This window comes from Eucalyptus grandis, chromosome 7 (assembly GCF_016545825.1).
Source record: "Eucalyptus grandis isolate ANBG69807.140 chromosome 7, ASM1654582v1, whole genome shotgun sequence".
NCBI classification, from domain to species: Eukaryota; Viridiplantae; Streptophyta; class Magnoliopsida; order Myrtales; family Myrtaceae; genus Eucalyptus; species Eucalyptus grandis.
Genome location: NC_052618.1, coordinates 16,477,277 through 16,500,133, shown reverse-complemented (window position 1 = coordinate 16,500,133; position 22,857 = coordinate 16,477,277). Strand labels below are relative to the sequence as shown.

At 40.3% G+C, this 22,857-nt stretch overlaps 1 protein-coding gene and 1 pseudogene across 2 annotated transcripts; one reads left to right on the top strand and one right to left on the bottom strand.

Annotated features, from left to right (window-relative positions):
• The first annotated feature begins 8,763 nt into the window (after nt 1-8,763).
• On the top strand, nt 8,764-11,954 carry LOC120286342 (annotated as a pseudogene). Its single transcript, XR_005552788.1, has 6 exons — nt 8,764-8,914; nt 9,443-9,654; nt 9,750-9,845; nt 10,468-10,613; nt 11,026-11,247; nt 11,368-11,954. The product of XR_005552788.1 is annotated as a probable nitronate monooxygenase (transcript).
• A 4,536-nt stretch (nt 11,955-16,490) lies between these two features.
• Nucleotides 16,491-20,238, bottom strand: LOC120295751 (septin and tuftelin-interacting protein 1 homolog 1-like). The gene is given in 3 exon segments (XM_039317302.1): nt 16,491-17,846; nt 17,849-18,574; nt 18,577-20,238. Coding segments are annotated over 3 exon segments (2,574 nt in total). The 5' UTR covers nt 19,937-20,238; the 3' UTR covers nt 16,491-17,358.
• Nucleotides 20,239-22,857: the final 2,619 nt, after the last annotated feature.

Below are 22,857 nucleotides of genomic sequence, written 5' to 3'. Positions count from 1 at the left end.
CCATGTGAGGCGGAGGGTGATTTGTTGGTTGGGTTCACCTCATTTGTAGGGCCCAGCTAACATTAAAAGAAAAAAAAAAGAAGTTAAACGTCAAAAAGCCCAAAAAAAAACCAAAGGAAGAGTTGTTTTATGCATGAGTGTGCCCAAGAGAAGAGAAGAGAAGAGAGAGAGAGAGAGAGAGAGCTCATTGAGAGCATCGGGAGAATAGGAAAGAAGAAAGAAGAAAATCAAAGCTTTTGTGGCCTTAATTTGAAAGTCTAACTAACGGAATTCGCTCTAAATTTGAGTATGTTCTTCTTATGCAACTAAGAGCGTGAGTTCATTGATTTCATTTGTTGAGAATCTTTCTCTAAATTTCCAATTGAAATTAGGTTTTCTACTTCATTTGTTGTAATCCACCTTTGTGGTGATGAAAATACCATTGTATTATTGATGTTGAGTTTTAAATGTGTGACTAAAGAAGAACACTTTGTTTATCATAAATTTCTCTTGTGATTGGGAAGTTTTTAAGTGGTTTCGTGGTTTTAATTTTATTATTTTGGGTTTTCAACGTAAAATGTTGATGTTATTGTTGCCTTTGTCTCTTATCATTATGGCATTACATTTACTTATATTGTGAGGTTATATTGGACTGCTGAGTGTTAAGTGCGATTTTGATAGGCTTAGTTTTAGAGAAGATATTTATCATGTATTATTTGAGATAATTAATCAATGAATAATATTTTCATTATTCATAACAATTTGTGTGTAAATATTTCATGGATGATGAATATGTTTTTCGCTTATTCAATTTAGTAAGTTATATAAGCAATATTTTTATGAAAATGTTTTCCAAATCTTTCATTTTATCAAAATAAAACGACGTGCGACTGGAGTGTCATAACTTTGCATAAAGAGATATTTAAGTGCTATAACTTATGAAATGTACAATTAAATGCCAAAATCGGAGCAAAACTTGATCACTTGAGCTAACTGGCCAAAGTTTGTCCAAAAAGCTGAAATGGCATTTTTCCATGAAGCGAGTTTAAAATGATGCCGTTTTTGCATGCTAACGTACAATAATGCAAAGACGACATCGTTTTGGGCCGACATGATAAAAAATAATATAAAAATTAATTAAATTAAAAAAATTAAAATGAGGGGGAGGGGGTGGTGGCCGAGGGCTTAGCCCTCACCCTCGCTTAGCTCTCAACCACCTGCCTCCGGAAGGGCCTAAGTGACGGGGGGGGTTAATGGGTTATTTGGTTGTTGACACACGGGCTTACGAGCTCGCCCAGATCCGGTGAAGGCTCCTGCCTCGCCTAGCCGTGCCAAGGGCCACCACTTGTCTGGCGACCTCTCTAGAAGCCGGGCGGCCCTTGGCTCCTACTGGTGAGGGTCACTAATCCTCGGCCGGGATTCGGCGATGGTCATGGACTCCGCCACTTGTGCCGGATGCGGGTGAGGGCTGCAACCTCGCTCATCAAGGCCGGCCAGGGTCAATGTCGATTTCTTCTAATTCGCTCGCCGGGCCCTTCTCGCGCCGCTGGCGAGCAATAATGGTGGTCGGAGCTGTCCTTAGCCACCTCCCCCTTTTAATTTTTTTTAATTTTAAATTATTATTTTAAATATTTTAACTAAATTAAATTAAATTATTTTTATATAATTTTTTACTATAAAAGCAGCCAAAATGATGCCGCTTTTTGCATATTTGGCCATGTTGAAGTGCAAAACGACGTCGTTTGGGCTCACTTAATCGAAAAATGCCATCTCAACCTTTGCCGTATTTTGACCGAAGTGACACTTAAGTGATCCGTTTTTCGCCGAATGTGTTACGAAGTGTACCTTGTGAGTTATATCACTTAAGTGTCTCTTGTCCTTAGCATGTGGCACTTGAAGCGTTCTTTTGTCCAAACAAAAGACTACCCGGCATCATGTTACACCAAAACGATAGTGTGTTGGTAAACCCACGGGTAATGATGTGGTTGGCTTAAGGCTCTTCAATTCTTGGACCTCCATGAAATTCGAATTTCTAACATGGTAAGTCTTTTCTTGAAATCAAAGATTGGGGCATCCCAATGCTTTTAGGGGGAGTTTACCCCTTGTAATTAGTGCAAGGAAGGACGATACAAATTTCCCTCACTTAATAATGAATAAAAAGAGAGAGTACTAGTGTGCTTGCCTAGAGAAAAAAAGCCCAAAGATCAAGCGTGTTTCCTTCTTTTCTTTTGTTTTTATATGGTGAAATTAAATAGCACTCAGATATTTTTAATTTTATTTTCTTAATATTGATGTTTTTCACATGCCTTTTAATGTTTTTCTTCAATTTTGTGTCAAATACCTTTTAACCATCCAATCAAATATATAAGTAATACTAGTGTTCAAGTACATGCACATGAAAGCATATAGTAGTGTAATGCTTCAGAAGTTTGCAAATCTGGGTAGGTGCCCCAGTCCTTAGAGTTTGCAACCGATTAATTTATTTAACCTATGTTGATTTTTTTTTTTTTTTTTGGGTCTGAAAGTGGTAATTTGATTACTAACCCACTGATGGAGCCACAAAAGGATCAAATTCCAAACATAAAATTAAACATAGAGTGTAAGGGTGATTAGTAACCCATTCAAAGGGAGTGAGTTAGCTCGGTGGGCCTTGGCAACTGACCGTAGTTGATTTGCTTTTCTGGTTCATAGTCCACGAAAATCCTCCAATTTGGGCTAGAAGTTCTTTGCAATCACTGACAACGAAGTGGTCTGCCCATGGAGTGGTCGCTTGCCTGATAAGCAGTCTATAAGTGATAAGTTGTTTAACGATAAGTGGACATAGATTAGATATTATCCTTTAGTTCCATCTCCAGTTCAATTCGTGGGATTTGAGAGCGGTTTCTCCTTTAACTGGAGTAGCACTCATGCATGGCTAGGGTCAGCCACGAAGACCAAAGGTGCCCGGATCCACTTGGTGAAGTCGTCAATGAAGATCCCTTTGATGTTTCTGCACAGTCTCGCCACTGATCAACCATCGTTGAGCAGCACCACAAGCAGTCTACGTTTATTTGCTTATTTTTGGAGATGGGTTCCATTTATCCCTTTTCTTCGCCACTGTTGTTGAACTTGGATTGTTGATTGTTGGTTAGTAGATTCCATTTCTCGAACAATGAGGTCTTGGTGGTTGCTTCCTCACGCATGGTTCTCAGGTCTGGTGGTTGAGCTTAAAAACCTTGGCATTTCGAGCTTTCCATAGCTGGGCCAAATACTCCGGTGAAGAAGGCTTTTCTCAGTGTGGGTCAAATCTGGAGGTAATAGTTTCATTAATCTACTTATTGATGCATGTGATGTTTGCTGGAGAGGTTTCCACTTGCAAATCAAGATATGACCAAATATGCTTTTGTCCAGTCACATAGGATGAATAGATGCTTCGTTGTTTCTCGTGCTTTCCCACGTAGCTGACATGTTGGGTCAGGTAATAGATTTCTCTTATGAAGGTTTCCTTGGTAGATAGTACATTGTTGCATATACTCAATATTAGAAACTTGATTTTGGGAATGTTTGAACCTTCCATATCTCATTCCGTAGTGATCTCGGGGTCCGGTAGGATATTAATGGATGATTTACTATTGCTAGTGCCCATGTTGTGAATTCTATTGTAACCTTATAAGTTTTGGAGCTATTTGCCGTCCATAGTAACTTGTTTGGGCAAGGATTTAGGCTTAGAGGAGTAGCTAATATTTCTTTTACTACACTTTCCCTCAAACAAGTCATTTGATCATCGAATATCCCATTCCTTGGAGTTTTGATCAATTAATTCATCTAAAAGCTAGCATTATTTTGATTTTGTAGGGCCTGAAATCTTTCTCATGGGTAGCCATTTGTCCTAGCTTATTCTAATCTTTTTCCCATTGCCAACTCCCCATCTAGTTTTAGGTTTAATTGCTTTCCCCATTATCAAACTTTTCCATCCCCAAGAAAATCGGGCTTTGCTAGCATTCAAGAATTCACTTCTAGGGAAATAGATACTTTTAGAACTTTGCTCCATAATGCATTTGTGTTTGGACAAGTCTCCGCTTGTTTCGTAGTAGTGCTTTGTTGAGAATCACTAAGTCTTTAAACCTAAGCCGCTATGATCCTTCTAGTCTTCGAATCTTCCTATTTTTTCTGACGAATACCCTTCTTGTTGCATTTTGTTTCCACCGGAACAAAACAATTTCTCTTCTCTATAGTACGACATATAGATAATGAGATATAGCATATCGTGTAGAGCTTAGATAACTAGTCTTGATTAGTACTTATTTCCTGCCTTTGAAATCAACTTCTCCTTCATCCTTCAAGTTTCCTTTCAATTTTAGTTAGAACCTAAGTAAATATTTGCTTTTTGGTTTGACCCTAGTTAGAGGGTATTCAAATATATTTCCCTATTTTTCTTTGTTAATAGAACCCTTAATTCAATGGCTACATTTAAGTAAGATTTGGGCCCTCTCTACAAAAAGACTTGATTTGTTGATATTTATAGCTTGTCTTGAGGCAAAGCAATATTGATTAAGTATATTTGCTAGGTTTTAGGCCTCACATATCGTATTGTCCGGAAGAAAATTGCTTTGTTACAAAACAAAGGTGCAGAGTGTTGGACAGGTAAGATTTAGCCGAATACTTAATGCTTTCATCCTTTATTTTTAAGCATGAAAGAAGATATTGATAGGGCTAGATAAGAACACCTAGAGGGAGGTGAATAGGTGTTAAAGAAATTTTCCAAAGACTTAACAAATTAACTTGAAGAAGTAAATGATTATAAGCAATTATGAATGCTACGAATTAAGATAATAGTCAGAAAGAGAATCAAAACACAAGGTTTATAGTGGTTCGGCTTCTAGACCAAGCCTACGTCCACTCTCCCGTACCGACAACCCACCGGTTGGATTTCACTATGAACCAAAAGAGATTTTTACATCCACGTCCTGATTCCACAATGTAGAAACTCTACTACAATTTCTTAAAGTCTCACAAGAATTTAATTTCTCTTTGAGTACAACTTAAGCTCGTAGACTGAAATAACAAAGAATTAGGAGTTTCGAATTAGAAGTTTTCTTTCACGCACAAACTACTCGAATAACTTGAGTGTCTTCCTATATACTCATTCATGGCTCCGTAACCGTTGGCATTTTCCAAAGGAGTTCTTCCAATCTACCCATTGACATAATCACTTCAAGGGAGATCTCAAGTCGTTTTAGAATGTGATGATAGCTCATTAATTCGCTTCGCCCATACAATCCAAGATTTAGGTTTCCATAAGTAGAACCTTCCAAGTATACTTCACATTTCAAAAGATCTTGATTATCCGAATTGATTCAATAAGAATAATTGATCACAAGGTGCTATCTTCTGTGAAGATCTTTAAACCATACGGACCGAATCCTTAAATATAAACTCAGATCCGGGATAAGTCTTTTCTTCGTTGATCTAGAAACTATCACAGGGTTGACTTTGAGTCTGAAGTCTTGCGCTTCGACTTTGACGATAGAGACCGGAGTTCATCGAAAAAAGAACACTACAAGTGCCATAACTTGTTTAAAGGAACACTTAAGGCCACGATTACCAGTGCGTACACTTAAGTGCCCATTTGAAGAAAAGTGGGAAATTGGGAGTGCCACCTCCAGCCGAAGCCAGCGTAAATCATACGTGGCATTTAAATATTAATATATCTGCCGAGGTGGCCTTTCCGGAGAGCTAAGTCTCCTTAATTCACCAAAAACGCGTCGCTAGAGTGTTGGCCAAAATTGAACCCTTTAAATTGGCTAAAACAGCATCGTTTTGGTATAATTTGAATTTTAATATAACATCAAAATTAATTAAATTAAATTTAAAACAATATAATAATATAATTTATTTTTATTTTTAAAAGAACAGAACAGAGGGAGGAGGAAGGCATGATGGCCGAGTGGCTGAGCTCCCGTCGCCACTTCCGCCGTTGCCGGGAAGGTGGAGGGTTGGCCGCCGCCGAGCTCTCCAAGGGCCCGCGTGCTCGCCTGATTTGGCGAGGGCACGCAAGCCCTAAACTATCATGATGCCTTTCCTTTCCTTCTCCATCAAAGATGATTTTTTTTTCTTCCTCCTCCTCGAGAGCCGCCGCTTGCCCTTAGTAATTTGTATTAGGGTTGAATGAATGCTCCGATGTGAAGAGGTCGAAGGCCCTCGGGTTCGGTCGTGGCCAATATACCACGCCGTGACTGTGGGTCGCCTTACTGGTGGTGGCCCTGGCTCCGGTCGGGCAAGGGCCGCCGATCCCCAGCCGGGGCCCGGGCGAGGGCTTGCGAACCCTCGCCGCGCATTTGCTGGGGGGACGCGATCTCCCCTGGCCGTGGCCCGGCGACCCTAGAAAGACCCTTCCGCCCTCCGTCGTCTGACCTTGGCGATGGTGGGAGGTGACGGTGATGATTGAGGGCCCATTTTTTTTTTAATTTTTAAAATTTTTAAGTGATTAATTTTAAATATTTTAACTAAATTTAATTTAATTATTTTTGTATATTATTTTTTTGATATTATTGGCCTCCAAAACGACGCCGTTTTTGTATTATTTGGCCATTGTCAACGCTCAAAACGGCGCCATTTTGTACTCGATTTGTTAGAAAATGCCACGTATGCAATTTGGTCGGATTCACTCAAGTGAGTCATTTGTTCCGATTTTGCACTTAAGTGTATCTTTCGTGAAGTTATGACACCTGTGGGTTTGCGTTTCGAAGTCTATTAGGATTCTTAACACTGAAATTTAGTCAAAAGACTACACCGATGGAAACGTTTTGTCAACTTCAAAATAAGAAGTTTTCCAACAATCTCCTCATTTTTAATGGTGACAAACTCTTCTGCAGATTTGAATGTTTTGAACCGCAAAACAAAACTTAAGCAAACAAGATATCTCATAAAAGATGAGTACATATGACAAGAATAGTAACGACTCGTGCAATCACAAAACTCGTTAGTCCCTTGCAAAATAACTATCCCTTCCATAACTCATTGTCACAAATTCAAGTTACCGTAAACATTAAAAGATCAAATCAAACAATCTAAAGTCAAAAAGTCAAGTCCAATCCAGAACCAAACAAAGATGGCTGCTCAAAGGTAAAATAATCCAAACCAAATGGCCCGCATCAAACTTCTCCCCATTTTTGTCAACAGCAAAAATGGAGAAATGTATAAAAATAGTTGTTTGAAAATAGTGGGGTTGGAATCAAGGCTATTTCATGCAGCGAACAAGTTGGAATTCTCCAAAGAGCTCACTACCTTCTCAAGCTTCTCAATAGTTTCCTTCAATTGCTGGAAATCTCCACTCTTCACATTGATCTTGCACTTCTGTTTTTAGGGTAAGTAACTAATCTTGCAATGAAACTGGCAACTAAAAACCTTTGAGGTCTTTTATCTCCTAGTTCAAACCATATACCTTCTAAATCTTAGGCAACATCCATTATGTGTGAAAAATCCGCTAAATGAGTTAATGAGGCACTGGGTCTAGCCGAATTTGTTCCTCGGAGTTCGAGATTGGAAGGATCTTCAACAAACAACTCCATATTCTTTCGAAATGAAGTATGAATTGTTAGTTGGCTTAATTTTTGTTTTTTCATTTTTTGTAATTTGCACTTGCATTGGATTTTTAATTGTTGGCAAATCTAAATTTTTTATGATTGCTTAATTGACTGAAGAGAATCTTCCCAAATGATTAAGACGTGACATATGGCTAAATCATAGAAGTTATTTCTCAAGAATAAGTAGAAAGTTACAATAGTGCACGAGGCAAAGTGGTTATTGGAAAATCTAGAGTTTATGAAAACTAAAATCAATGAGCATTTTCATGGCAGGCATGTGACTTTTTCCAAAGCTTATTCCTTCGCTCCCTCAAGGTGCACAATGTATTGAAGAAGAGATTGGCAAATGGAATACGCCTCAAGCAAAGATGATTTCGTTTTGGGTATTGATTTCGTTTTGGGTTTGGGTTCATGTTTACAAAGATGATTTTGTTTTGAGTTCTTGCCTTTTAGAGAGAGAGAGAGGGGGTCCAACTTTTTCAGTGATGATTGTATTAGCTTGGTTGTATATAAACTATATAGGATGCGGAGATAATGTGGGCCATTACCAAAATATCATATGAGATATGTTTAAATATATCACATGTCACGAATTTAAATAATTTGGCAGACTCAATATCCTCAACAGATGATCATGAAGCCGGTAACTTGCCATGCTTGTCCAGGGCCGATCAAGCTCCGGTCGGCCCAAAGGGAAAAATAGGCGAACCCGGCAAGCGATCCCTTAACCGAGCTCCGGCCCTCCCGCCTGCCTCGGCCGACCTAGATCCAGTCAATTTTTCCATAGAAAGAAGCCTCAAATTTTCGTAATCATGAACGAAATTGAAGAAATATTTTTGAGCAGTGTACTATACCTGACAACCTCTAGAAATGGCCCGAAGCGCATTACTCAATCGAGTACTAACGCGGAAGTGGGACGCGGCGGGCCTTGAAAAAACACCTCCTGCTGCTCCAACACGCTCCCACGTATGGAATTGAAAATCAAGAAATGTCGGAATCGCTTACGTCCGGAGCCGCACGATAAAGCACAAAAAGTTGAGGCGAATCCTAGAGAGAGAAGAAGAGAAGAGAAGATCGCCTTGCTTCCTACTTGCCCCTCTTTTTGTCCTCTTGCGCTTGACTACTAGCAGCCTTGATGCGCATTCCTCTCTCCCTTTTATATTAGATTGATTTGATGGGGTGGTGGTATTGACCAACCTCTTTCTCGCAGAGAGAGAGAGAGAGAGGGAGAGGGAGATGGGGTGGAGAGGGATACTGGGTTGCGAGTACGGGATCGTGCAGGCGCCGCTGGGGCCGGACATCTCGGGGCCGGAGCTCGCCGCCGCCGCCCCAACGCCGGCGGCCTTGGCCTCCCCAGAGCTCCTGACTGGGTAACGCTTCTCCCTCACTCGCTGCTTTCCGTCTATGTTTTTTTCGAACACGCCTTGAGCTTTGAGCTTCGATCCAAGCGCCTGAGGTTCGTCGAGTCTTGTATGTTGTTGGGTTATGTCCTGAAGCAGGAGAGAGAGAGGGAGAGAGAGAGAGAGATTCTTGACTTGGGTGTTTTTAATCTTGACCCAGAACTGTCATGGGGATTCAAAAGGGAAATCAGATATTCCATTGCCAAAGCATATGCATTCCCAAATTTTCACATCATTAGTCCTTTTAGTCACCTCTGATCTGGAAATTTTAGACTGCTTGTTTCCCCTTAATGGGGACAGATTGATGGCCTAACAACAGCACTAGTTCTTGAGGAGTGATGCTGCTAGTAGCAGGACTAATTTACAGTGTTACGTTGTGAAGCGACGTAGTGAAGTTCAAATGAGAATTTGACAAGCGATCCATATTCATTATCTTTTTGTCTTTCCCATGTTTTTGGATGGTGATTTTGCTTTTCTTCGAAATCGGCATGTGCTCAGGAGGCACCGGATCATGTGAGGGAGCTGATTAGGAAGACCCGGTCCTTGACTGATAAGCCGTTTGGGATAGGTGTTGTTCTGGCATTTCCCATGAAGAAAACCTGAAGGTGATACTTGATGAAAAGGTAGATGTACTCCAGCTTTACTGGGGCGAGTGTACAAAAGAGCTCATCGAAGAAGCTCATCAAGTCGGAGTCAAAGTTGTGCCTCAAGTGAGTGATTGATCTTTGTAACCTTCTCTTTAATAGGCAATCTTTGCTATTCTATTTGATTTGATTCCTCATGACTTCTTGTTGTAAAACTTAAGGTCGGTAGCTTTGAAGAGGCAAGAAGGGCTATCAATGTTGGTGTAGATGCGATCATTGTCCAAGGGCGTGAAGCCGGAGGACATATCATTGGACAGGTACAGAATTTTGTTTGGCTGTACAATCATAATTTAGCTGATCCACCGAATTGGTTGCACCAGCATCTATGAGTGGTTGTGCTAGAAACATTACAATAAATGGTATTTGTGTAGAAACTAAACATTTAGATGCTCTCTTTACTGTCTGCATTGTGGATCGGAATCTGCTTTGTTAGATTAAAGAAACTTTGGCGATTAGCAACCCTTTTTGTGATTAATTATACTATACTCTTCTGCTTCAACTTTGTAAATGGCCCTAATTACACCATGGGAAGTAAGTTAATATCCACAAAATGGTAGTAGTTTGAAAACTTCACATTGAAGCTCACTCAAAGTACATTGTCAACATTCTAGACTCGGTGCTCTTTTCTTATCAGAGAACTTCTGGATGTGACCGTATAAGTATCTTCCACTAAAATAGTAAAACATGTTACGGTGTTTGATATTCAAATAATGGGAGAGTCGGAGAATTGGTAGAACTTGGTATTGCACGAAAGCGGTCTGAAGATAAACTTATTCTGTAATATCTTGTTGGTTTGCATTGTCCATCATATTCCTTACAATGTCATCGATGATTATTGGGATTTACTTTCCATGTTGCTGTCCTTTTCAAATCTGTCAGGATGCGTTGATTACCCTGGTGCCGAGGGTGGTTGATCTAGTTGGTGACAAAGATATACCAGTGATCGCTGCAGGGGCCATTGTGGATGGACGTGGCTATGTCGCAGCTTTAGCTCTTGGTGCAAGAGGTGTCTGCATTGGTACTAGGTATGTAAGATTCCCATAGCAGTGACTGAATCGTGAGATCCCTATGAAATATCAATGCAAATTAATGTTTGTTAGCTCTGATTTTTGCTATAAAGCATCATTCGTAAAGTTTATTTTGCTGAAGAGCCTCTTGCACATTGAGAAACTGTGAAGCAAAAGAAAAGGAATTCAAAGGTCAATGGTAGAACCAAGATATCCTTATGACGAGAGAATAGAATATAATCTGTGACATCTGGCACATGGTATTTGATTAAAGAATCTAGTTACTTGGAGTTGCATGAGCAAAATCTAGAGCTAGATAGTGATCTGAGTGAGGTAAACCGACTTCTATTGCGTTACCTGTTATGGTTGATTGTTGGAAACCAGGAATGGAGTTGATTTGATCACCTTGCAATGTTTTATTCCTTTGCAGATTTCTTGCTACAGAAGAAAGTAATGCACACCCTCTGTACAAAGAGGAAGTTGGTCGAGTATGACCAAACAGAGTACACAGACATTTTTGGGAGGGCGCGGTGGCCAGGGGGCACCACATCGTGTCCTGAAAACACCGTTCTTCAATGACTGGAGATCTCTTCCTCCCAATGAAAATGAGGTGAACCAGCCCATAATCGGTCGATCAACAGTACATGGAGTGGTAAGATTTGATGTCTAATAGCAAGATTGTCTCATGCTAGAAACCAGAAATTATTGCTGTTGCTGTAACTGGATCGAGCCTTAGAGCTTAGCAGAATGTCTGTTTCTTACGTTTGAACAGGAGAAGCAGATTCACCGCTTACAGGGACAGTTCCAAACTCAACAACCACCGGCGACATAGAGAGCATGGCAATGTACGCGGGACAAGGCGTAGGGCTTATCAAGGAGATTCTGCCTGCCGGGGAAGTGTTGAGGAGATTGGTTGAAGGTGCTCAGCTTATTATTCAGCAACAGTTTGGTGCAATTTAACATATTGTTTGAGCCAAAGCTCTGGAGTAAAAGGTGCAATCCCTTTCAAGTGATTGTGCAGAAATAAACCCACAAGTGAAGCAGAGTTTCTGTAATTGCAATCAATTCAACCCAATAAAAAGGTTCTTGTGATTTCAACGGCAATCACACCCTTTTGCCGCATGCAATGTTAACTCAACTTTAGGAGGGAAGAAGAATCAGAGAAATAAACATTAGAGTAAATTGAGTGAGTTTGTGTGGCCTGCTTCAGAGAGCTTGATAACAAGGCAGTCACAGATTCTTCTCGGGACATTATTATCCTTAGTCCTTAACCACCGTCCCATCTTTGGCAATCTTCGTGGTTTTGAAACAGGCGCTTAAGGATTGTAACTTCTGAGTCAATAATCTCACTGGCAAATTCATTAGCTTTCCCAGAGCAGTCCAGCATAAGGAATGCGAGCATCTATATCTTCTCTTATCATATGTCCATTTTGATGCCTTGCGCACTAAAATTGCAGGTGGATTAGCAGCCACTACTAGCCTCTCGTTAAGCTTGAATTTACGTTAGAATCGACACCAATTCCACTTGTCCTTGCACGAACCAACTTACTAAGTACGTTCCTCTTCAGATCATTGTCCCCGTCATCTCTACACCTCACAAGGACCTACTTTTACTCTGTCCCAGTTTCAGACTGAATAAGCCGTACAGAACTGAAGTTTCTCCCATGTACAACAAAGGACTATGGTAGGAGAACGGCAGTGCAATTTGGGCCATTCATTTTGTTTTACGTGTAATGGGCAGCCGGACCCCAAATTTGCCATAGAAGACCATTTATTTTGCATATGTGCCGGATTTAAAAGAAAAAAAATATAATTATATTCAAGAAAAGAATTTCATGGGGTCATTTATTGCCAAGTATCTCATCGGAGATGCGGTTCCCAGCAAGTACGAGGATCTTGAGGCGGGTAAGCCGCTGGATAAGGCATTGCCGTTTAGATGGAGTTATCCTCGAGGCTGAGGACGCGAAGCTGGTCGAGCTGGTTCAGGGTCTTCTTCCACTATGTGCCGTTCAAGTGCAAGGACTCAAGGACAAGATTGGGGACCTGGCCTTTCATGAAGAGAGCCTTCATTTGAGGTGGAGGAGAGAAGACTCTGCCGCCCACGGAGACCGAATGGTCTCTGAACGGCGCAAAACCCAAATAGGATTCACCTGCAATTCCAATTACACCAGCCCATCTTTCTAGGTCTACATCTACACTGTTAGTTGAGACTTTGGTCTCCTTCGTCTCATTTATGTACGAGAAAGTACAGCCGTAAGGTGTGCATGAGAGCTAGCCTTCCTTGATGAGGAAAATAATATAAGACAAACAAGGAAGAGAATTTTGTCCTTCCAATGTTAAAACAATGTCAGCAAGTTGCATTTTGCGAGACTTACCATACCATGGCGTCTGTCCGGTTTCAGTTTTAGCAACCAATTCATGTAAAATAGCTGCAGTGACAAAAATTGAATACCAACAGCTTCTTGTGGTCAGATTCTTTAGTTGTACAAAATGCGTCAACTTAGGTGATAAAAGAATGTGTCAACAAAGGCAACAATCATTTTCACTTCCATCCTTTAGTTGATGATAAACTTTTAACAAATTGTGTTCTGAAAACCCCTTGTTGAGAATTTCAAACTTCTAAACCGTCGTTGAGGATTTTAATTATAGTTCTACAACCTGCCGACACTAGATTGACAGGTCATGATACAACGCAATCATATTGTTCAAAATGAGGAACACCAGTGTGGAGGCGGCAGCGTCAATCAAGAATATAGCATGTCATGTATACAAGGATACCCCACTGTAGTCTTTCAAGAAATGAGTACAAGCAGGAGCTTCCAAGGTCGATGCTTCCCAAGCGCTGTCATCTTTATCTCCAGCTATGAGCAGAACCTCAATCCTCCACCCAGGATGAACACGAGGCTTGTGGTTTTACTATTTGCCACTCATAAGTGCAAATTCCTGAGGAAATGTGGCAAATTGCCACGGAGTCCAGGATTCATGCAGGAGTTAAAGGAGAACCTAAGAGAATTCAAAAAAATAATAAAAAGATAATAACAGAGGCTCAGAGTTCCACTAGGTACACTTGCATAAGATATTGCATTTCACCAAGACCTAACTCCTGCTAATTAGGTAGACCAGCTTTAACCAATCAAAGAAAGGAAAACTGACCAGTGCAACAATGATCATAATCTGAACCTAGTCCTATAGCTAATATAAACAAAAATCAATATCTGCATAACAAAATTACCATACTTCAAATCAATACTACTCTCGACTTTTCTGAGAAGGGTGCTCAGGGCTCGAATCTCGCATAAGAAAACCAAGTGCTCAGGAGACCATGGCCAGTAAATTCCTTGAAGAGGGTTGCATATACAAGATACAACCAACATGGTTTCTCAGAACATAAAATTGGTTCAATCTAGAGAGAGCAGTAATTATCTAAGGTAACAATCAAGTATACACTATCAAATCGTAGACACTAAATCCATTACCAACTAATTACCAACTTAGAGATTTCTCATGTAGGTCTAGGTAATTCATGCAACTGTTGCAGTATTCCAACACAGTATATAGGATGAGTAGAAGATGTTGTGATACTCGACTCCATTAATGATCCACAACTAAGGGATTGTTTCTGGGAAAAGTTCAAAGATGACACAAAAGAAGGACACCACCCTCTTGAAGGGTTTTTTTAGCAGAAAGTAAGAAAATGGGCAGCAGTCAACCATGCCACAAATCTCACAACGACAGAAAAGGCGAGATTATAATCATATTACACATCTGAAAGAGACTATAATTAACAAAGATATACTTTTCTGGAAAGATGTACTCAAAAGTAGGTTCAGTTGAACAGCTAGAGAACACATAAGTCAATCATAACCTCATCCAGCAGTGGCAGAAGTAAGAAATCTCCTTGTCCTCCGTGGCTTATTGTTTCTAGGAAGCATTCCTCAATGGAGCATTAATTGCAACCACCTTAGAAACTTTTGAACAGATTACAAACAAATATTTCTTATGCACATGTTAATGTAACTTCCCAGTGACATTGTATTAATCAATCAACTACACTAAAAACTAAATCACATTTCACAGCTCATTCTATGTACATTCATTATATTAAAAAAAAAAAAAATCAACCTTTTAATGAAAATTAAAGATGACATGCTATGTTATCTAAGTCCAATCATTTGCACGCACTCCAAATTTCTGAATATTGAGTTGCACCATAACCAGACCAAAATCAGAACACACACTCATCAAAATTCCATTAACCAGACCAAAATCAGAACATTCACTCATCAAAATTCCATCTGATAATAGGGCAAGGAAAGTCAAAAGAGACCCACACACACACTCCACATTCCTAAGCTTGAATCATGACATAACAGACCAAAATCAGAACATAGACTCGCCAAAATGCCTTCTAAGATAGAATGTAGAAAGGGCAAATCCAAAAAGACAGTTCAAATGGAAAAAATCTGTAAGAATTTCCATCTACCAAGAAAGATATGCATGAATAACGATTCAATTTTACTTAAAGACGGTAAATTAGTTTGGAGGAAAAAATATACATGTCATCAGACCCAAAAATACTCAAAGCAAATATTGATGCAGAAAGAAACAGGACAACACATTGGAAGATGTAAAATTGAAAGAAAGACAAGTCCAAAAACTGCCAAATCAACTGATGTCTCTGAAGGGAAAGAAGTGAGATCACACTCTAGCCAACAAAACAGAAAGGAAAAAACAACGGGTGCAAGAAATGTACTCACAGGTGCAAAAAGCAAAGGGTTGCAAGACAAATTGCATATGCAGAATGCTGGGAAGAAACTTGCCTGCTCTCTGGAAATCTGCTCAACTTCACACATCTATTGATCTTTTTAAATAATTTCTCGCCAAATCTAATGCTGAGTCCAATGATACATATATGATATTATGTAGAAAGATAGCAACAGACAGATCAAACTATAATGATTAATTCAAACGCTAGTATGTAATGAGTCAAACAAATAGACAAAAACAAATTCACTGATGCACATTCAAATTCTCTTCCATCCATTTGAATTCTATATTCTAGAATGCAAGCCCCAACAGTAGATTTCCTGCATTACAGCACATGAAGTAATAAAGGTTCTTGGACATCTAACCGGCAATATTTTTCATAAGCAGCAAGCTATGCTAAAAACCTAACCTGTTTGTCCCCACATTTCGTTGCATGATGTTAAGAAAGAGAGATTAGAATGCATATGTACTGATAATGAGCAAATTCTTAGATCCCAGAATGTTGGTTTGGAACTATAGTCACCTTATATGGTCTGAAATACCATACTACTGTGGCACCCCTGCTGCAGGATCTCCCAGTTGCTATCAGCAAGGTGCCCCACAGTTTCCATGCACTGCATCTTTAAAAGAAATGTTGCCAAACAGAAATGTTCCTACATATCTTAATAAAATTACACTAAAGTTGCAACTATACCAAACTAATTCCTAGTCTGTGTCTGGGAGAGCTTTGGAAGCTTTGCTTTTGAAAAGCTGCAAGAGCTCAAGTAAAGCATTTGGCAGGCCTTTAAGACAAGTAGAAAGTGAAAACCGACTCCTCTACAAGCTTGCTCCCAATGATGCAGCTCACTAGTGCCCTTTGGAATTCCTGTTCCAAACTGACGGTACTAGCTATTTCTAAATGTCAATATAGATATATTTAGATAACTTCCTGGCCTGTATGGTGAAACAAACAGGATAAGCTTCAACAAATCAAGCTACTTATGATGGAGATTGACCTGGATTTGGACTATAATAGCAGTAAAACTCGAATTGCTGGGCATTTGCCATCATGTGAGAGAAATTGAGATTTATCTTTATATCTAGAGAAGAGATCCAAGACACACACACACACACACACACACACAGAGGATAAATTCCCGAATTACCATTTCAAAGTAGTTTTAGTCACAAAACTATCACAATAGGAACAACAAGAAACAAACATCATGGGAGGCCAAAATAATATAACGCGTCAAGTATGACCAAAGTCCATCCTTATTTATCCAATTATGCTACCATTGTACCGTTGTGGAGACTTATCAAATATGGCTGTGCTATATGTACTGAACCAACTAATTGGGCTATTAGATGCCATAGGGAACTTACAAGTAATTCGCATATTTCGACAAGCATTAATATGGAACCAGAAGCTCCACAAAAGCATCCAAACATACTTTCTTACATCGACTACCAAAAGTTTGATAGACATGAATCACACAACATCAAGGCTTCTATGGCCATGAACCAAGCAAATTGTCAAAGCAGAGTATTGGATATATTAGCCTCTGTATCCAAGAACATACAAACATACATTTATGGCAAATAAATAAATGGTGATGAGGATTTTCTGGCTAATCATCAATACTGCTGCTGTAGACTTACTGGTATCGTCAGATGTCATCATAATATGAGTAATATATACCACTATAACTAAAACGTTGGTTATTCCATAAGGATAAGATGCTAGAAGCAAAAGTCTCAGACCTCTAATTACTTCATTCAAGCTCAGCGACACTTCAATTATCTCCTAAAACATTGTTTCAAATGTCAAAAATAAAACTGTGTTACATTGTCACGTTAATGTCCATGAAAATTGCCATTGCGATTTCACATGAGATAACAAGATCACGAATTTGACAGAAAAGCTAGAAGACTAACTTTGATTTCCTCTGCATAATATTTACAACCTCACTGACCTACAATGCTCCAACCAGTGGGTATTCAAAGAATTTATCATCTAACGTCTCTTTGCCAGTGAACTGTAATGCATCTTCAGCAGATCCTCAAGAGATACCAAAGACCATGCTTCCTCGTTTTGGGCAAATACCTTCTGATTAATAGAGTCCACAATGATGCTCACATTCCCAAAACCATATATCTGAAGGCCATTGTGCATCCGACCAGGTTTAGGCTTGAATAGCAACTCATGCTGCTGCGCATAGGCCTCGATGACTTCTTTTAGCTTCATCTCAGGCATTCCACCGGCAGCATCCATATGAGAGGTACCACCAGCACCAACAGCAGCTTGTTGTCGAGCATAAGCTGCTGCTTTCTGCTGAGCCTCAAACTGCCTCTGCTCAAGGACCCTATGATAACTTAAGTTTTCTTTAACACCAGGTTGGGCAACCTCCATGCCTTCAGCTGCATTGTCCATCATGTCTAGACCAATTCTAAGCTGATATCTGATACTCTCATTTGCTAGCAGCTCTTGTGGAAAAGATTCCGCCAACCTCGATACCAGTTCATAACTTCATTGAAGTCTGGGTTAGAACACAACCAGTGATATAACACCTGTAGCCACTTAACAAAAAAGAACTTCTCCATCAAGTCCACCATGAGATGGATTGGGATAGCAGAGGCCCAAGACATGACCCAATTGAACTGATCCAGCTTCTGATCAGCTGGGTTTATCTGGAACTCCTGGAGGACAAGCTGCAACTTTGGAACGATAAACCGGCGCATAAAATCCTCCCAACTGGCAGAATCGAACACAGTTTTCCAAGGTGACAATATGGTGTACGCAGAGCCATCACTCGGGTGCCAGGCGTGAAGTACATTACTCAGTTTTGACCGTATGATCTGATAGTGGCCCTCCAACTTTTGTCCCAACAAGGGTAACCACGGATGCACCCAGACATGGATAGGAACAGTTTCTCGACGGGGGTCCCACGAGTCCACGGCACTCGACAATTTTGGCATAACAACCATGTTCAGTATAGACTGCAGAACAGAAGAAGGCAACAATTTTTCCCATGTCTCGAGGAAATGAAGCATTGGTTCTGGATCCCTTGCCTCCCAAGTGTTAATGCCTGATATTCTCACAGCAGGCAAGACAACTTCTGAAACCAACTGGGTATAAGGGGATCCCAAATCCCATATATCAAGACATTCCTGTCCTTGCAATAGAGATTTCCACCTTGAAACAACTTCCAACCCATGTGAGGGATTCGAAGAGGATCCCATCCCTGAAATACTCTGATAAACAGAGGGAGTGCAAATGAGCAAGCAATGCAGGATAAGTTGCAAAGTTTATAATCATCAGGAAACCTTCTTAGCATGTCACCAAAAGAATTGGCTAGCAAGTCTAACGTCAATGTTCCCATCGACTTTTCCTCCTCAATCTGGCCTAGTGTATTCATTATCTCCTTCACGTTATTTAGTTGTTTCTTCTGGAGTTCTGCCTCAGCTTGCAACTTCTCTTTTTCCTCTTGCAAGCTCAGAGCTGTCTCCTTCTCATTCCTCAGATCCCTATCGATCTTCTGAATATCCAACTCAGCCAGGTCCACAATCAACCTTATATTGTGCTGGAGCTCGGGCATAGGAACATCACTCTCCCTCGCCTTCTCTTCCGCATTCAGATTCTCCAAGTTTGCTAATACCCTAACCTGAGGTCCGCGCATGTCAAGTACCTTTTGCACAACTTCAACACCCTGTTCCTGCTTCTTCGCCAACAGCTCTTCTGCTGTAATATATTTCGCTTTGTTTTTCAGTGTTGCCCTCTTCATTTGCTTAGACCAAAGCTTCTCCTTACCAGGCACATCGGGTAATGGCTTCTTTTCCTCTGGCTCCAATGAGGCAACAGGCGCCTTTGCAGGAGTTTCTTTGTAGTCGTTGAAACCCATACCCATATTCTTAGGACGCAACTTTGCTTCAACGGGTGCCACAATCCCCTGCTGGTTCTTCCCAAGACCACCCCCTCTGTAACCCATTTTCTCGAGCAACTTCATTCCAATTCCCTTGGTGTACTTCTCGAAGCCGCCCACGTTCCCCGATTCATAAGAATCCCTCTTAGCCCCACCTTGCTGCGCTTTCTTCTCCAATTTCGATTGCTCTCTCCTCCTCTCCGCTCCCTCCTTGATCTTCCGCCCAAATGCCGTCGGCAAGAAACCATCCTCCTCCTCGCCATTCTCATCGAAACCATCGTCCCGCTTCTTAAACCCCAAACCCACCCCAGCACCAACCCCCAAGCCCGGCCTATCCTCATCCACGTCAGCGGACTCGTCATCCTCATTCTCTGTCTTCGAATTCTCATCAATCTCTCTGTTCGGCATGACCGTGCCGGTGGACACGAAATTCACGGGCTTCGACAGATCGGCCTTACCATGGAGGTCCCTGTTCTTCCTCCGCTTCCTCTTGGAGGAGTCGTCGTAGTCCGAATCGGAGTCCCCCGACGCGAAGACGCCGTAGAGCGCGTCGTCCTTGGTCTGCGCGCGCTTCTCCCTCCGCTGCCGGTAGTAGAACTCCCCGTCGATCCACTGCCCGTCGTCGTAATCGTTGTCCATCCCGAACCTCTCCATTTCCTGGTCCTCGTCCATCTTCAAGCAATCCCGGAGAACCGAAGCGAGGGACCTAGGGTTTCGGGGGGTGATCGGAGGCGGCGGAGAGAGAGGCGGCGCTGCTGCAGAACGCCGAGGTGGCCCGGCGGCGTGGATGCGGCGGTGGTCGGAGGCCGCGATACCGCGGTGCAGCTCGGCTCGAGGGTTGGATAGAGATCGAGAGAGAGAGAAGAAGCAGCGAGTGACGGAATGCTCGAAACGCAAGAAATGGAAAACCTAACGGATCTTCTTCTTGTTCTTCTTGTTCTTCCCCTTTTAATTTCTCAGATGTTAACAATTGTTGACTATTTATTATTAGTATTCCCTATTTACTTCAAGGAGAGGAAATTCATTTATCATGATATTTATTGATGGCATATCGATGATCGAAAATGAAATTAGGCAAATTTTCCAATGACAGACCTCAAAAAATTGAAAAAATATATTTTTCAAAAATTTAAGTTGCAAGAAATAAAAATGAAACTTCCTATAAGAAGTACTTATTGGAAGATGGATGACATGATAGAAACTCAATGATTTAATTAATCTGAAAACTTGAAATTATTAAGGATTTCTCTATGTATACTCCGAGTTAATTTATGAAAAAATGAAAAGGAGGATATTTGGTATTTTAATTTCTTATCAAGTAAGGAATTTTTCTATTGCTAAATAGTTATTCAAAATTAGAGATATATCGTGACAAAAATTGTAGCAAAAACACACCATATATATAGAATTAGGGGAAAATTTCAAATAATGATTTAAAGTATTTTCATTTTCTCAAATAAAGATTTGAAGTAAACCTTATTCCAAATAATGACTTAAAGTGTCAATATTTTCAAATAAAAGTTTGAAATAAATCTTATTTCAAAGAGGGCCTCACTATTCGTAATTCAAAAATGGCTTGACTTTTGGTTGGTCAATGGCATTTAAGTCATTTATCTTCTTCTTTTTAAAATTTTTTTGGATTTTCTTTCTTATTCATTGGTGGCCGAGGCCTGGGACCAGGTTGCCCTCGCGATCATCGGCGAGATTGGCCCTCATCGTGGCTAGTGAAGGTCACCGAACCCTCGTTGGCCCCAAGTGAGGCCGATTCTCATCTAATCTAGCGAGGGCTTGTAGGCCCTCATGGACCCTTAATAACAGCTAGCAAAGATGGTCGAGCTCATGCCAACCCTTACTAGTGGTCGGTAAGGGTCATTGAGCCTGGCCCTCTTTGAAAAGGGAACAAAAAATAGAAGAGTGAAAAAAAGAAAAAGAAAAGAATAAAAAATAATTTAAAATCAAAATTGTAATTAGATGAAAATGCCTTTGATCGGTTGAAATATTTAGCCAATCGAATCGTCGATGGTGGGCCCTTATCTTAAACAATCATTGCATGCTCTTATTTAAATAAGGTCTATTTTATGTCCTTATTTGAGAAAATAAGAACACTTCGATTCTTTATTTAGAATTTTTCTAAAACAGGAGTGTCATTTTGTATGAGAAAAGTTACAACGAGGATTTTGGAAGCCAAGCTACATCGCTACAAGATTTATAGCTATGACTTAGGAAAGGTGACTCTTGAAGATTTCTTACATTTATTAGTGTTTGCGGGCTATCGGTTAATATAGGGATTGAAAATCATAGGGGGATTAAAACTTGCACGTTGAAGATCAGACTAGATTTTGAGTATTGAGATTTCTCAACGTTAATCTTGCGCTTGAGTTTCACATGTCAGAATTCTTAACCACTTCAATGGAAACTTTGACTCTCATTAATCAAATTGGGTGTCAACATGGTTGGGGCTTAGGAGTTGAGTCTAATCAATCTGTTACAGTGCCAAACAAAAGGCCGTCTCAACTTCACAGCTAGTGTTTAAAACTAAATTTGAGATAATTTCATGTATATAAATGAGAAGTCGATAGGCTATATATGTGTTGCAGATAATATGTCTATACCTAATTTTATAACAATTAATTTTTTAAAATTAAGTTTACAAAAGTATTGGCGAGCTAGAGCTTCAATTTGACAAGATTATGGAGTAGCTCGAGTTAGGACTTGAATAGATATTAGTTCTCATATAATCATCAACCCTAACTCGAATTAACTCATGAATAATCTGTAATGCACAGACTTCTCAAATTCTCTCGCTTTTCCTGGATCCCAATGCCGTAATCAGCAGCAAAGAAGCAGCATTTCCTCGTTAATCCTCTCTCTCTCCCTTTCTCTCTCCACCCCCGGTTCCACTGTTTAGCTTTAACAGGACAATCATCTCTCTCTCTCTTCCTCATTCTCTCTCTAAAGCTCCCACAGTTCCCCTCGCATTCAAATTCCCGCATCGCAAATTAGGGGTGTGCATGGTCCGAGTGAACGGTTCCCAATCTAGAACAGGAAGCTGCGCAAGGACCGGTTCCAAAAATTGGAATCGGGATCCACCTGTTAGTTCCATGGCTTGACGCGAAATAATTATGGTTTTCAACATAGAACGACTCGTGACTTCCATAACAACAACTAGAGAGGTTGTAGAAGGATATCATGGTAGGCACTTACGATAATCGTGAGGAAATGATAGCAATTTTGATTTAACTTGTTTTCTATCATGGCTATCATGGGTCGGAATAAAATTTTATAGGCAAATTTCATGTCTAGGCATCTTTTTTTTTCTCTTAGGTGTGATGCTTTAAAAACCCTTTATGTGATACTTAGGAACCTTTGTTTGTGATGAAGCCTAAAAGATTTATTTCTTGTTGTGGACTCGTTGTCCTACATCAAAATCTCTCGGTCAAACCTTTTTGCTTTGTTTTGGCAAGTTTGTATAAGGTATATTACAGGAGCTGCATAACGAGATATTTCTTCCTCATTGTCTTTTTAGTTTAACTAAGGCCAAATTGTTTTGACATTTTTCTAGGCATTTTATTATGGAAAGATGATAAAGAAGC